The 13689-nt window shown below is 36.4% G+C and overlaps 1 protein-coding gene across 4 annotated transcripts in view; it reads right to left on the reverse strand.

Annotated features, from left to right (window-relative positions):
- Positions 1–8038: 8038 nt before the first annotated feature.
- The window catches only part of LOC129271097 (microtubule-associated serine/threonine-protein kinase 1-like), a 35522-nt gene continuing 29871 nt past the window's right edge, over positions 8039–13689 (reverse strand). For all 4 annotated transcript variants that reach the window (XM_054908457.2, XM_064106240.1, XM_054908456.2 and 1 more), the window contains 3 exons: positions 12960–13285; positions 11425–11642; positions 8039–11097 (listed from right to left, as the gene is read on the reverse strand). In XM_054908457.2, the coding sequence (XP_054764432.2) occupies positions 10081–11097; positions 11425–11642; positions 12960–13285 (1561 nt within the window). In that variant the 3' untranslated portion in view covers positions 8039–10080. The remainder of the gene's footprint in view (positions 11098–11424; positions 11643–12959; positions 13286–13689) is intronic.

A 13689-nucleotide genomic window follows, 5' to 3' on the forward strand; every position in this document is an offset into this window, starting at 1 on the left:
CGTAGTCATGCATCATAGTCGATCGACGTTAGTCTCACTCTCAAACTTGATATTGAATACGTGGGACTACTCACCCGATAAGTGTGAAAGGCTTTTCCGATGGCGGTGATAACATAATGGTCTTTTGATCTGGCATGGTAGCGCATTCCATGTGGAACATTGTTGCATACAAATCCCAACGATCTGTATCCAGCAAAAATGTTACTTCCTCGATTATATTTCGCCATAATTGTCACAGACCTCCGGAGTGCTCGAGCAGAAGGCGCACGTGTGGCACTGGCTTTGCTTTACGTTTACAGTTCAGGAAAACATAAAGAGCTAACTTCATTTTACAATTCACCTAGAATGCGGTCATGACTAGTTGAAGATACTTCTTTATTTCATAAAAGCAGAAATATTATGGTGTCGCTTAGTGAACAAATGGATACCCGGTTTTAGACTTTTCTGGCTGCTAACGTTAGGCCCTTTTTAAATTGTATAAGTTTCATTGTCTTTTTAGCTATGGCCAGGTGGGTACCGTAAATAAATTTACTTCATTAGTTCACTTCTATTACATTTCTATACCTTCAATTTGTTTTTGGAAGAGTTAAACAGAGTCAAAATCGTATTTTAAGTTTTGGATGGGTAATAAGATGCAATACAGTGTATGGTGTTGAAATTGACATGTATCTGTTTATATATCTCAATCTCTTCTATATTGTAATCTACCTCTCTTTGCTATATCTATTTCATCTGTCTCCCTCTCTCTTCTTTATTATCTCATTCTCTTGTATCTCTGCTATACCCAGGACCAAAATCCAATTGAAACCAGTTGGATTTCCAACTGGTTTTAATTGGTTTCAATTGGTTTTAACTGGTTTCAATTGGTTTTAACTGGAATTTAACAATTTCCAGTTGAAACCAATTGAAACCAGTTGGGCAACTGGAAATCCTAACTGGAACCAGTTGGGTAACTGGAAATGACTTCCAATTGGAAATGATTTCTAACTGGAACCAGTTGAGTAACTGGAAATCCCAACTGGAACCAGTTGGGCAACTGGAAATCCTAACTGGAACCAGTTGGGTAACTGGAAATGACTTCCAACTGGAAATGATTTCTAACTGGAACCAGTTGGGCAACTGGAAATCCTAACTGGAACCAGTTGGGTAACTGGAAATGACTTCCAACTGGAAATGATTTCTAACTGGAACCAGTTGGGCAACTGGAAATCCTAACTGGAACCAGTTGGGTAACTGGAAATGACTTCCAACTGGAAATGATTTCTAACTGGAACCAGTTGGGTAACTGGAAATCCCAACTTGAACCATGCAGTTGTGTAACTGGAAATCCTAACTGGTACCAATTGGGTAACTGGAGATGACTTCTAACTGGAAAGATGGGTAACTGGAAATAAATTCAAATGGAAACCAGTTGGGTAACTGGAAATAAAACTGGAACCAGTTGGGTAACTGGAAATGATTTCCAATTGGTTTCCAATTGGAAATTTTCCAGTTACCCAACTGGATCCAATTGAAACCAGTTAATTTGCATATTATCTGCCAGTGTGCACAGATTAATGTTTTATGAGATTTATCATCATTAACAATGTATCTATTTAATTCTTTTTAATTTCAAGTACCACACTTTTTAAAGATAAGTATTTAGAATACTTAGCAGTGAAGACCATGTTCATAAATGTTATAGATTATAATTAAAACAGATTAAAAGATAATTAGTACACCACTAACTGTTACCAAATTACATCAAATAAAAATACATATATTTGAAGATCTTCCATATAAATATATACATATGAAAGTCTGTATTTTATCAATGCCATTTACATTGGTATTAATAGACATATAACATTGCTTCTGTGTTGGCATATGAGCAATAGTTAGTGCAAATGCTAATTAATTTGTAACTAATTAAGTTCATTCCAACTGGAAGTTCCAATTGGATCCAGTTGGAAACCAATTGGTTTCAACTGGAACCAATTGAAACCAGTTGCCTCCAATTGGATTCAATTGGTTTTAATAGGGAAATTGGAACAACTGGAACCAATTGACACCAATTGCCAACTGGTTCCAGTTGCCCAATTGGTTTTAACTGGAACCAATTGGCAACTGGTTTTCAATTGGAACCAATTGGTTTTAACTGGAACCAATTGGCAACTGGTTTTCAATTGGAACCAGTTGTTCCAATTTCCCTATTGAAACCAGTTGGCCAACTGGTTTCAATTGGTTTTGCCCTAATTGGTTTTAACTGGATTTTGGTCCTGGGATATATATAATATATATATATATATATATACATACCTATTGAACGTCTGCTACCGGCAGTTTCACGCCCGAACTTAAGGCGATCTTCAGGCAGACTGACGTTATTGACTATTTGTGTGGTGCGGCGGGTCAATTTGACGCTTCGGTGGTTTCCGGTTTGGTCGCATTCGGTGTCTGCACTTTGAAATCAGTTCCGACCTTTTGTTTAGTGAGTTTCTGTTTATTATTATGGACACTTTTTCCTCCAGGCAAAGATTGCACAAGCCACTTTTTCTTTGGTTTAAGTTTTACTTTTATTTGATGTCCCAAGTTAGCGTAGATTCAATGTTCTTTTCCTTCAGATTCCTATTTGAGAGTTGAGTTTTGTTCCGGTATCTTTCATGCTTAAATGATTTGATGTGGTTTTTGTATCTATCTTTGAATGTCCCCCCCAGATCATGGGAACATAAAATCAATATATATACATATGTATAAAACCAAGAAAAGACCCTGGATCGGGGGGCACTTACATTGACGAGTGGATACCATACGCGACCATAAAAAAACACAGAAAAAAGGTAACCCAGGGAGCTCCGGCCCGGAGCTCCCTGGGTTAGTAAAAAGGATGTCTATTTCAAGATAGGGCACATTATATACGTAAACACTAAAGTAATGAAAAAGGGTATTTATTTCGCTAGGAAAGCTCGTGCTTAGGGTCAAATTTGCGAGGGTATAATAAAGACAAATGTTTTAAGGATGTACTTTTTTGCCCCATAACAGTCAACATGTGTTTAGACTAAATTAGAGTCTGATTTGCGGGAGGTGGGGCCTTACTAAACCCGATGTACAGGTAAAGGCGTGGTAAAGGTAATGGTAAAACCGACATCCGTGACATATAACAATAATCGCTCTACTTGTTTAGGGGTTCAATTCAGGGATTACTTGCCAAGGGTATCGTTTTGTTTCCAAATACTTGCTAAAGGCAGGGTATCACATGCAAATACTTGTTAAGGGGTGCATTTTCAGAATATGGAAAATACTTGTTTAGGGTGCTTTTCGAGACCCCATGGTTGCGCATGGTATCCACTCGTCAATGGAAGTGCCCCCCCCCCCCCCCCGGATCCTGAAGAGTGCTCTACAATTGAAGGAGCTGGTATAATCAGAGGTAAGACAGTTCAATCAACATCGACGGCCTGATTGGTAAGGAACTTTCTCTCATACTACACAAACGGTAATCCATGTTACCATACCATTCTTGAGCAGTGAGCTAAAAATTAACAGGTGGCCTTATTTACCCCACTCTCCCATATAAATATATTCTCTCCTCTCTCTCTACTATATAATATTCTCTGATCTCTTCTACATTATTTCATTTTCTCCCTCTCCCACTCTCTTAGCTATATGTTTATCCCTTTTTCCCATATCTCACAATCTCCCTTATATCTCATGAGACTCTTATGAAAACGAAATTTAAAAACAATGTAAAAAGGCTGTTGTCTTGGTAATAGCTCATAGACATGCTTTATTAATGGTTTCTCATATTTGTTTTTCACAACTTTTTTTTTCTCTTCTCCAAATAGCAGCAGACATTCACAAAGTTTTCTTCAATAAATTTTGTACATCGAGGTATTACTTCAAAAAATAAAAACACAGGCATCACAATGCGACACATGACATAGTACTTTGAATCTACAGACAGGTAGCTCATAATAAATCTGTACACTTTCATTTGCTCTTGTATACACATATATACACACACATCAGTATAGTATTTAAAGATTTCTCGAAGATGAAATTCATTTATATTTTCTCCTCAGCATCAAAAGGCCTTTTCGTTCAATCTGACAATAAACCGGTTCATACAATATGAAAAAATTCTAATCTTACCAGTAATCATTTTCATGGTAACTAGTTTAGGACACCAAACCGTCATCTTAATAATTTTCATCAAAATACTGTTTTCATTCAGCATTACCATTATGCATAAGAATACAATACACTGTATATCAGAAATCAAATTAATTTTGGGTAATAAAATAAATACATCCAGGAAAAAATAGAAATTCAATCAATAATAATTTTACTCTATAAATTATGAAACTAAATATTTTTTAATAGTATTTTTTTCTGTTGAATGATGAAGATAAACAAGGGAAGAATAGATGGATGAATTTATCAGATGAGTGTACAAAGGGAAATAGAGACACAAGGGAGGAATGATCTAAAATGCGATAATAAAGTAAACACAGGAAATAATAATAATAAAACATATCAGCTACAAAGACATGTGGACAATGAAAATATCAAAGGTTGGAGAATTTATCCAATCTTTTTTGTGAATTCATCAGAATGTTGACCATTTGTATTAACATTCCCATTTAAAATACCTTTACCTCTTTCAGATAAGTACATAAACCAGATTCAGCCTTTCTTCGTATGAATCCTTTAGACAGCTTTACAATCACACTAGTGCATGACCTCAATGTGAATATTGACTTAATCTTGTTGATGCAAAAAAACGTTCCAGTCACATTTCCGCACACAGCATCCAAAAGAAATGCCCTTGTGTGATGCATGATGCTAAAGGTGTGAAATGTGCATAAATTGTGTACCTCTACAATATTTTACACCAACTTTCAATAAGAACTCTCTACACAGGTATGTATCATGGGGCGTAATGAGTCTAAATGTAACAATTATTCATGCACCAGATCGCAGTGTAACATGTGTGTGCATCATGTAATACACCACACACACAAAACATCACATACGATATAAATTGTAATAATTAGAACATCACCTTCAATTGAGAAGCATAAGGTCTCATATACCTAATATGAAGGTGAATTAGGTGGCAAGTAAAACCATCTGCTAACAAAAAGGAAAAAAAAAAACTCATTGTTTTACAACAGTCTATCTCTCTGTACCCAATATATATATAGTGGAAATGTAGGTGATTCTTGATAATGGAATATGATGTATATACTAGCTTCACCAAACTGAATGGCCTGAATTTAGAAAGGTTTGACTCTGTGATCTTAAAGCAGATTTCATGCAATGATTCTGTTATATTCAGCACATTCAGCACTACCTTTGTGAATTCGGGCCAATGGGTCCACTCCATTCTTATGTAAGAATATGATGTTAAGCAGTATCAGGAATATGCACAATAATGTCCATCATTTGCAACCAAATGACAAAGAATGTTTCACTTTTTTGTTTGTTTCCAAGTGATGAGAATAGATGCTTAACATTATCCTAAAGAGTCAAATTCTTAAAATGAATTACACCACATTCTTGTATTAAAAGAGTATTCTCATGGATTGCAAATAAGAAAGAAAAGATTATGATTGCCTCCTGGACACAGTTTTGAATAAAATTCTCTAGCAAGAATGATCTTGATTGGCCAGTGCCAATCAAAGATCAACTGAAAACACTTGTGTAATAGAAACCTGGGGAAAAATAGAAAAGTTTAACTCATTCCTCAAATACTCCATTACTCTTCAAATTTCTACCATGGGAATTCTAGTTAAGTATGACAAAATATATGCATTCGATTTATTTCACACAGCAAGACCGGGTGGCATTGCAAAACGTGCAGAGTATTATATACTTGCTAACACACACACACACACATCACTAAAAGCACACTATCAATCGTGCGGTAAATCAAGTATTTACACAATGAATGCAGATGAATTCCTACAGGTAGTTCTCGAAGATTGATAGAGAAGGTAAAGATTTATCAGCCCCCCCCCTTTTTGAAGTTCAAATGCAAAAAGAAAGAAAAAACTCAAGTGTATATCCTACCAGCATTTATATAGGATGAATTAAATGGAAAGAATAATAATCATGAATAAAATATGTAACGTTTCATGAAGCTCTTCAGCACTGATAATTTAATGTTACGTTGCCATAGTAACAATGATAAGCCAGTGCTCCTCAGTCAATCTAAGCATTGATTTCACTGAAACTGACTGAACTGACCACTTTCATGAAACAGCACCCTAAATTTCAGTCATAGGGATTTTCTTCAGAAGAGAAAAATAATTTGTCACGGTCAGCTTTTGTATGTTCCAATGCACTCTATGATGACCTATTCTGATGATAATAGGGCCTACATGTACAATATACAAAGTTATTTCATGATATCCCTAAATTCATTATCTCATTAACAATTTGTGGAAAAAAATCTTGTTTGTGAGCAAATCTTTTGATCTCCTCGGCAATGAGTAAATGCTCATTATTCTTATTTTGTTTTGAGTGGTTATTGGTCCTGAAGAGCAAAAAAGGCCTGATATAAAACATTTCTTTGTTGATATATACCAAATACTTTGTTCAAGGAAAAAACAAATCCACCCCTCCTCTGCCCACTACATCCCTTTAGTTTTGTACCCCCCCCCCTGCCACTACCTTGAAGCTATATATCACACCTACATTACTACAACTACCACAGTAATGCAATATGCTCATATGAATAAACTCTGACACCATTTCAAGACACTTCTATATAGGAATATATTTAGAATTTGATAGAAAAGCTTTGATAGAAGAAATAGTACAAATTTTAAAAATCAATCTTTCCAAGATAGAATAAATTCTGATAGAGATTTTACATGTACGTGTGTGCACAATTTCAAGCACAGTATTTACAGAGTGCACTTTAAGATATAACACCAAATCTAATATGTGGTACAGCAGGAGGCATCAGCTGTAATTAATGATAAATTTGTTCTTTAATACACATAAATCAAAGAGCTGTGTATTAAGGTCAAGAGTTAGTTAGAGGGAGATAACTCTTATGGCTATGGGATCTATTCTTAAAGACATGAGTCTGAAATAAGTAGACTAAGTAGACTTACTATGTACTATCATCATCATCAACAGTACATTATAGGGACAATGCAATATGTAGTCTGAAAATATAGTCTCCATGCTGGCTTTATAATATGGAAAGGACAAATTTTACAATCTAAGACTCTATTCTGTAAAAAAAAAAAATAAAAAAAAAAATGCCACATCCAAAGTCATAGTGAGGCGAATATAGTTTCCCCGCAACACATGAGTTTGATATGTGACCACAGCCATTCCTGTATGAAAGGAAGAATTCTTGAAGACCTTTTTCACAATGTAATCTAAAGATACAGGCATCGGCTCTAAGACTCATGTGTATTAACAAGTTACCTCCCTCTAACAAAATCAACCAGCTCTGCTTAACATACCTCAGGAATGTATTTGTAGTTTTTGTACATAATTATTTCCATGGCAACAAAGCAAGCTAAAACACTGTGCCTTGGTTGTCCATAGAAGATACATTGAAAGACAAAACAGATTTATCTGGCTATACAACAAAGGAAATTACTCAAGTTATTTTTGACCCAAAATATGTCAATTAAAGGGTAAAATAAAAGAGATTTATTAAAGATCCCGCTAATTTTATTTCCAAACCAATGAAAAGCAAGGAATTTTTTCTTCAAAATTAAAAAAAACCAGCAATTTAATTTCACTTCAACATTCCCTGCAATTAGAGAGCAATTTTTCACTGAAGAATCATGAAGAAAAGAAGAAAATAATTCATATCTTCAAATGGCAGTTAACATCTCAATGAAATGAAATTCTCATTCCTTCTGTGGATGGTCATTATCAGCACTTTAGAATTATTCCATTGCTCATGAGATAAGATGTAGTAATTGTCAAACAAACTGATTGCATGGCTGGAGCTAATGGTCCAATTACACTGTTACAGATAATATCAATAATATCAAAGATACTAGAAGGGGAAGATCGGACACTTCCACGATTGTTTGAAACGCTCCCAAACGCCCGAAAATGCTCCTTGGGAAGGGCACCCAGCAGCGTTGAGTAAGTAAACCATGGCACATCTGCATGCAGCTGTGTATAAAACATATGGGGGAAATGAGAGAGGAGACTTTGGAGAGGGCTCAAGGGTGGTGCATGGTAATGATTCCACTTTTGATTACCCAGAAACCTCTGAAATATATTCATCTTTAATTAAAGAAAAAACAAATTGAATGAATTTTTTTTTGGAATGTACAAATCGTCTATTCCTTCAACCCTTCACCATTTCTCTCATATGTTTTGTACACAACCATCTCGCGATAGGCACAGAGGTAAAAAAAGGTTGTTACTTACTCAACGCTGTGGGGCGCCCTTCCAGAGTGTTTCATTACGCGGTCTATGTACTGTGCGATCTTCCCCTTGTAGTATCTTTGATAATATTTCTTAGAACACCTTTTCCCAGTTTTAAACTACAGATTCTATGTAACAAAGAGTGGATCACCATTTTTAGGCTTTGAATTTTACCCATTAATTCCCATCATTAATGGGGTATAATTATAATTCAAACAAGAATATAGTTTTATCAAACCACTGCACATGAAGAGATTATACAGTGTTTGTTGAACAAGAAACCAATGTTTGGCATGAAAAAAAATTGCTAAGAAATAGATGATCATCTGTACATCATATACAACTTATCCACTCTGGTAAGAATAATTCTCTAGCTTACTCATTAGGTAGGCCTAGCATTAGTCCTTGCATTATGCACCACTACGTTTGATACATCATCAAATGCAAGACAACATTTTTCCTTCATAAGAACCATTCATTCAAATGCCAAGTAATTTTCTTAATGCAATAATACTGTAATCAAGCACAAATACTATTTCATTCATCAAAGGTTCATTTGAAGAGATAAAAACAAAGGAAAAGGTTAGTGTTTAGTGGGAATTAACGTCAATAATGCTGAAAATTAAGAATACCATATTTTTTATAACCAGATTTCTAAAATCTTTCATTCTAAAATTAAATTTCAATTGAGGAAATTGTTGAACCCATTAATTTTGCCCCAATGTTATTTTTTAAATGAGACATAATATGTTGATATTGAAAAATGAAATTACTTGCAATTCATTCTATGGATATACATGTACATTTGGTAACAGCAGTTTTAACACCTTCATTGTGTTTTCTTTGTCTTTGATGCATTTTTGGCATTTGTTCCCAAAGAAGAATCTTCATAAAAGAAAATACAACGTAATGAACTCTTATATTGCAAACATAACTTTGAATTTATGTAGCCATCTTAATTTCAAATCACAAACTTGAATACAAAATGGCTGTCTCTAATTTGCCTATAATGCATCCTTGAACCTTGAAGAATCAATCACTTTGATGCTCATTTTTGGAAGCTAAAGTGATAAAAGCAGTGCATGTTGATAATTTCATCATACTATGGTTTAAAGTCAATTGTTAAACTAACTTACTCAACTTACGTTTAACCATCTCCTAGCTTTAACAATCAAATAAACACCGGACTGCCATGTTTTATTTTCTGCATACTTAAATATACAGTGCACATGTATCATATGCTAAAAATGGTAGTCTAGGGTATGGGACCAAAGCAATGATTCTAATAGATTTCAAGATGAAGTCACTTCAGCTATTACTTATATCTGCACAATCACCAATCTGTTATTTCAGGATCTTTGGCAAAGCATACAGGCACAATAGCAAAGAATAAAGAACCAATGATGACTCAAAAGTATTTTCTAATCAATTATCTGGTGTAAAATTGTAATGCGTTTCTCTGTTGTATATCTGTTCAGCAAAAAATAAATCTTATCATGATTTCACATTAAACCATCAATGGTTCGATCTTAAAAGTGGCTTGTACGACACGGCATGACAGACAGGTGCTTGAGGGCCTTTAAATCAAATGCCCCAATATCAAATACAGTCAAATCGCAAAATTGTCTAATATACACATATAGCAGATTGAATACTTTGCATTTCTATACACATGATTTAAGATAAATCTTAAGTTGACCCTGTGGATTTTCTCTCAGCAACCCTCTCTTTGCTGACGATACCTAATCTCTTGAGGCTTCGCTCTTCTCTTGAGAGGGCATCGCAAGCAGAGTCTGCTCTAGGTCTAAGCTGAACATCAAACATGTCCAAGGGTACCTTCTCATGGTCTGGGGAGAGTGCCCTTCTTAAGAGAGGCGACGGTGGGGTCTCAAGGTTCCTAGATCGCATGTACTTCTTCGTCTTTACTTTCATAGGTGCTGCGAGCGTTGGGCTGCCCAGCATGTGTGCAGGGTAGGACTGGGTGGTGTTGGAACTCCCTGGAGAGTGCCCAAGACTAGTCACCACAGCCAAGGGGCTGGGGCTACGAACAGGAGATTTGGGGGCGGGGGACTGGTTTGGGGTCCTGGCTAGTGGGGACAGTGGGATGTGACCGACCGACTTCCTACGATTCCCACCAGGTCTAAACGAAAAGGGGAGTTTGTGAGCAAGACCTTGCAACGTGCTTGGTCTGGATGATGTGTAGTGTCCTGCAGGCGAGTTCGGGCAGCTTGATGAGGGAGAACTGTTAGGTGACGATGTCAATGGCGTACTGCTTGAATGTTCGTTAGGTACATGGAACATGGGTGGGGAACGCGGCGATCGTGATGTTGGCGACCTTGGCGACGTTTCTGACCCTCCCTGCCTACCTAATGCTGCTAGACTAGCCCTGCTTCCATCGGTTGATGCCCGTTTCAAACTGGATCTCCTGAATACTGCACTTCGTCGTCTTCGCTCCACGGAATCCCGTTTACGCTTGGGTTTCTTCCTCCTGGCCATCTTACTGGACGTTGAATTCCTTCGTCCGCAAGTTTGAATGGTAGTCTTATCCATGGGTACGGCATGGATTACAACCTGTGTGTCGCTGCTCATGATCAGTTCAACTATCTCACGGTGTATCAGGCCCTCAACGGGAGAATTGTTGATGTGAGTGACAAGGTCCCCTGGTCGTAATCCAGCTTCGTATGCTGGACTTCCTTCCTCAACATGCTGTACATACAAAGAAACAAAATACAATGGAAAACATATTACCTACGTAGGAATTGACTGCACTTATTTCATTAAAAAAATCATTTGTAACCATTTCAGATAATTAACTATCTACAAATCTATAACAAAATACCCACACCTCATTCTATGATGTAAATATCCTGACCATCAAAATATAAATTTTCAAATTTTTCTTCAATCATAAGAACTTTTGGTATTCAAATGAGTCAAATCAATCTGGAGCCCAAAAAGAGTATAAACTTAAGGTCTGAAACAGTACTACCCTAAATGAGAAGCAGACCATGTAAATGAATACTGTTGACTTACCCTGACCAGGTGATGCAGTGTGTATATGTTAGACTCTCCTAGGTAGACCTTGATAGCTTGCATATGGAACCCCATGGTCTTCCTCCTGGGTGGTTTCCTAATGATGATGGGTGACTTCATGTTACTCATCATGGATGGATCCCTGGAGGGAGAATCATCCCTGGAGCTGCTCGATTCTCCACCGGGAGAATTGATGGGAGACGGCACATGGAGCTCGTCTGGAACAACAGAGGATTAAATTGGTAAATAAAAAAGTGTGTTATTATTTTTCAACGATTCATATAAAGAAATGTTGGATAAGAAGAGTCAAGGGGCTTCATGTTCATCATGGAGGGATCCTGGGTATTTTTTTAATAGTAATAAACTGTCCCACATATGCTTTTCTGTGTTAGTGATCATCAGAATTATTGCTTTTTAGCTAAGATTTCATGATTTTACAAAGATGAGTTTACATTAATGTACCAGATAAAGATTTTTGAAAATATTTTGACAATTAACCTTGATTCAAAAGACTTTCACATGAAATAATTGTTTGCTGCAACTACTGTCTTATCTTTAAAGTAAAATCTTTTGGGACCACAGATATCTCTACAACTTAAGAGGAGAAATTTGACTTAGAAGAGATATATAACACATCAGTAAAATTGCTCTAAAGAAACCCCTGTTCTCTTGTAGAAGAGGCTGTCACACCTGGGGCTTGTTTTAAAAAAGTGAAAACTATTTTAAAAATATTGTAACTATGCAATTATGGCAAAGTTATAACAGTCCTACATGAAATGGGCCACAGGACATTTTAGCCAATATATGTTGACGTATGTATGACAAGCTATTTGATCATTTCATCCTATTTCTTGATATCAATAATTAGTTACTTGATATGAAATAATCAAATTCTTGATATCGAGAATCTAATTCCCGATGCCAAGAAAATTTCTTGATATCAATAATTAGTTACTTGATATGAAATAATCAAATTCTTGATATCGAGAATCTAATTCCCGATGCCAAGAAAATTTCTTGATACCAATAATTAGTTACTTGATATGAAATAATCAAATTCTTGATATCGAGAATCTAATTCCCGATGCCAAGAAAATTGCTTTGTGTCATTGACCATTGACTAATCTTGGGATCAAGAATTGATATCAATAAAAAAGACGAGTATGATAAAATGGCTTGTCATACATTGTCAGCTACACTGGCCAAAACGATCAAGGGCCCATCAGAGGTGAAATTGATTCAATCAACCATAACCATGGAAAGCCATCAAGGTTGACATATAAAGTGCATCTTTTTTTCATTTTTTTTTAAATAGATATGTATATTCACATATTCATTGTTTTCTTGACAATTCAGTATACTCCTCCTTGTTCACAGAAGGAAATAATGCAAATTTCCTGAAGGGAAAATTATGACAATGAAGGATTTCCATATAGTTGAAGTTGATCGGAACAATCACAACTCTTTTTAAGATGGGACCCAGGTATAACAGCCCCTTTATGGGAATATGTAAAGAATATTAAATAACCTCGTACCTGATGGTATAATAAGAGACAGCATACTAGACGATGCTGACTTGACTACCGTTCTACTCTGTCTCTCGCTGGACCCTATGTTCTTCCCGTCTCCTGCACCCAGGAACCCGGATGACCCTAATGACCCCTGAGACTCCAGCGACGACGCCAACGGGCTGTCCTCATCGAAAGAGATGGAGAATCGTGGGAGAACCTCCCGGAGGGGTGGCTTGTGGGAGATGCCGGTACGACGACGACAGCGTGGGGAGGAGTCGTGAGGCGGGGTGCAGGGAGAGGAGGAGGACGCATCGGAATGCTCGGCCGTCTTAGCACTGGCAGATGCAGTCCTGGGAGTGAAAAGGACAAGAGGGGATGTTAAGAATTATAATAGCATTCAGTTTTTTAAATCATGCCAATTACAATTGAGTCTCATACAGTGGTCTGAAATAGAAAATGAGAGGGTAAAATGAAAGAGAAAATAATCCTGTTATTGGAACTTACACTGTATCACAAAATATCATGACACGAATCTACTACTTTCAAATACATGTACAATGCATCATGAATAAGGAAAATTTTGGGTTAATCTTTTGAAGAGATGACACTTTGCCGTAGGCTTGAATAGATAAAGAGAAGAAAATTATTTCATATTATTTCAAAACTGCTCTACTTTGACAAAAGACTGCAAGTAACAAAGTGAAATTTCCTGTAAAGAGCAACATGACTAGATGTCAAGAAAATAGCATGAAGG

Source organism: Lytechinus pictus, chromosome 11 (assembly GCF_037042905.1).
Source record: "Lytechinus pictus isolate F3 Inbred chromosome 11, Lp3.0, whole genome shotgun sequence".
Taxonomy (NCBI): Eukaryota; Metazoa; Echinodermata; class Echinoidea; order Temnopleuroida; family Toxopneustidae; genus Lytechinus; species Lytechinus pictus.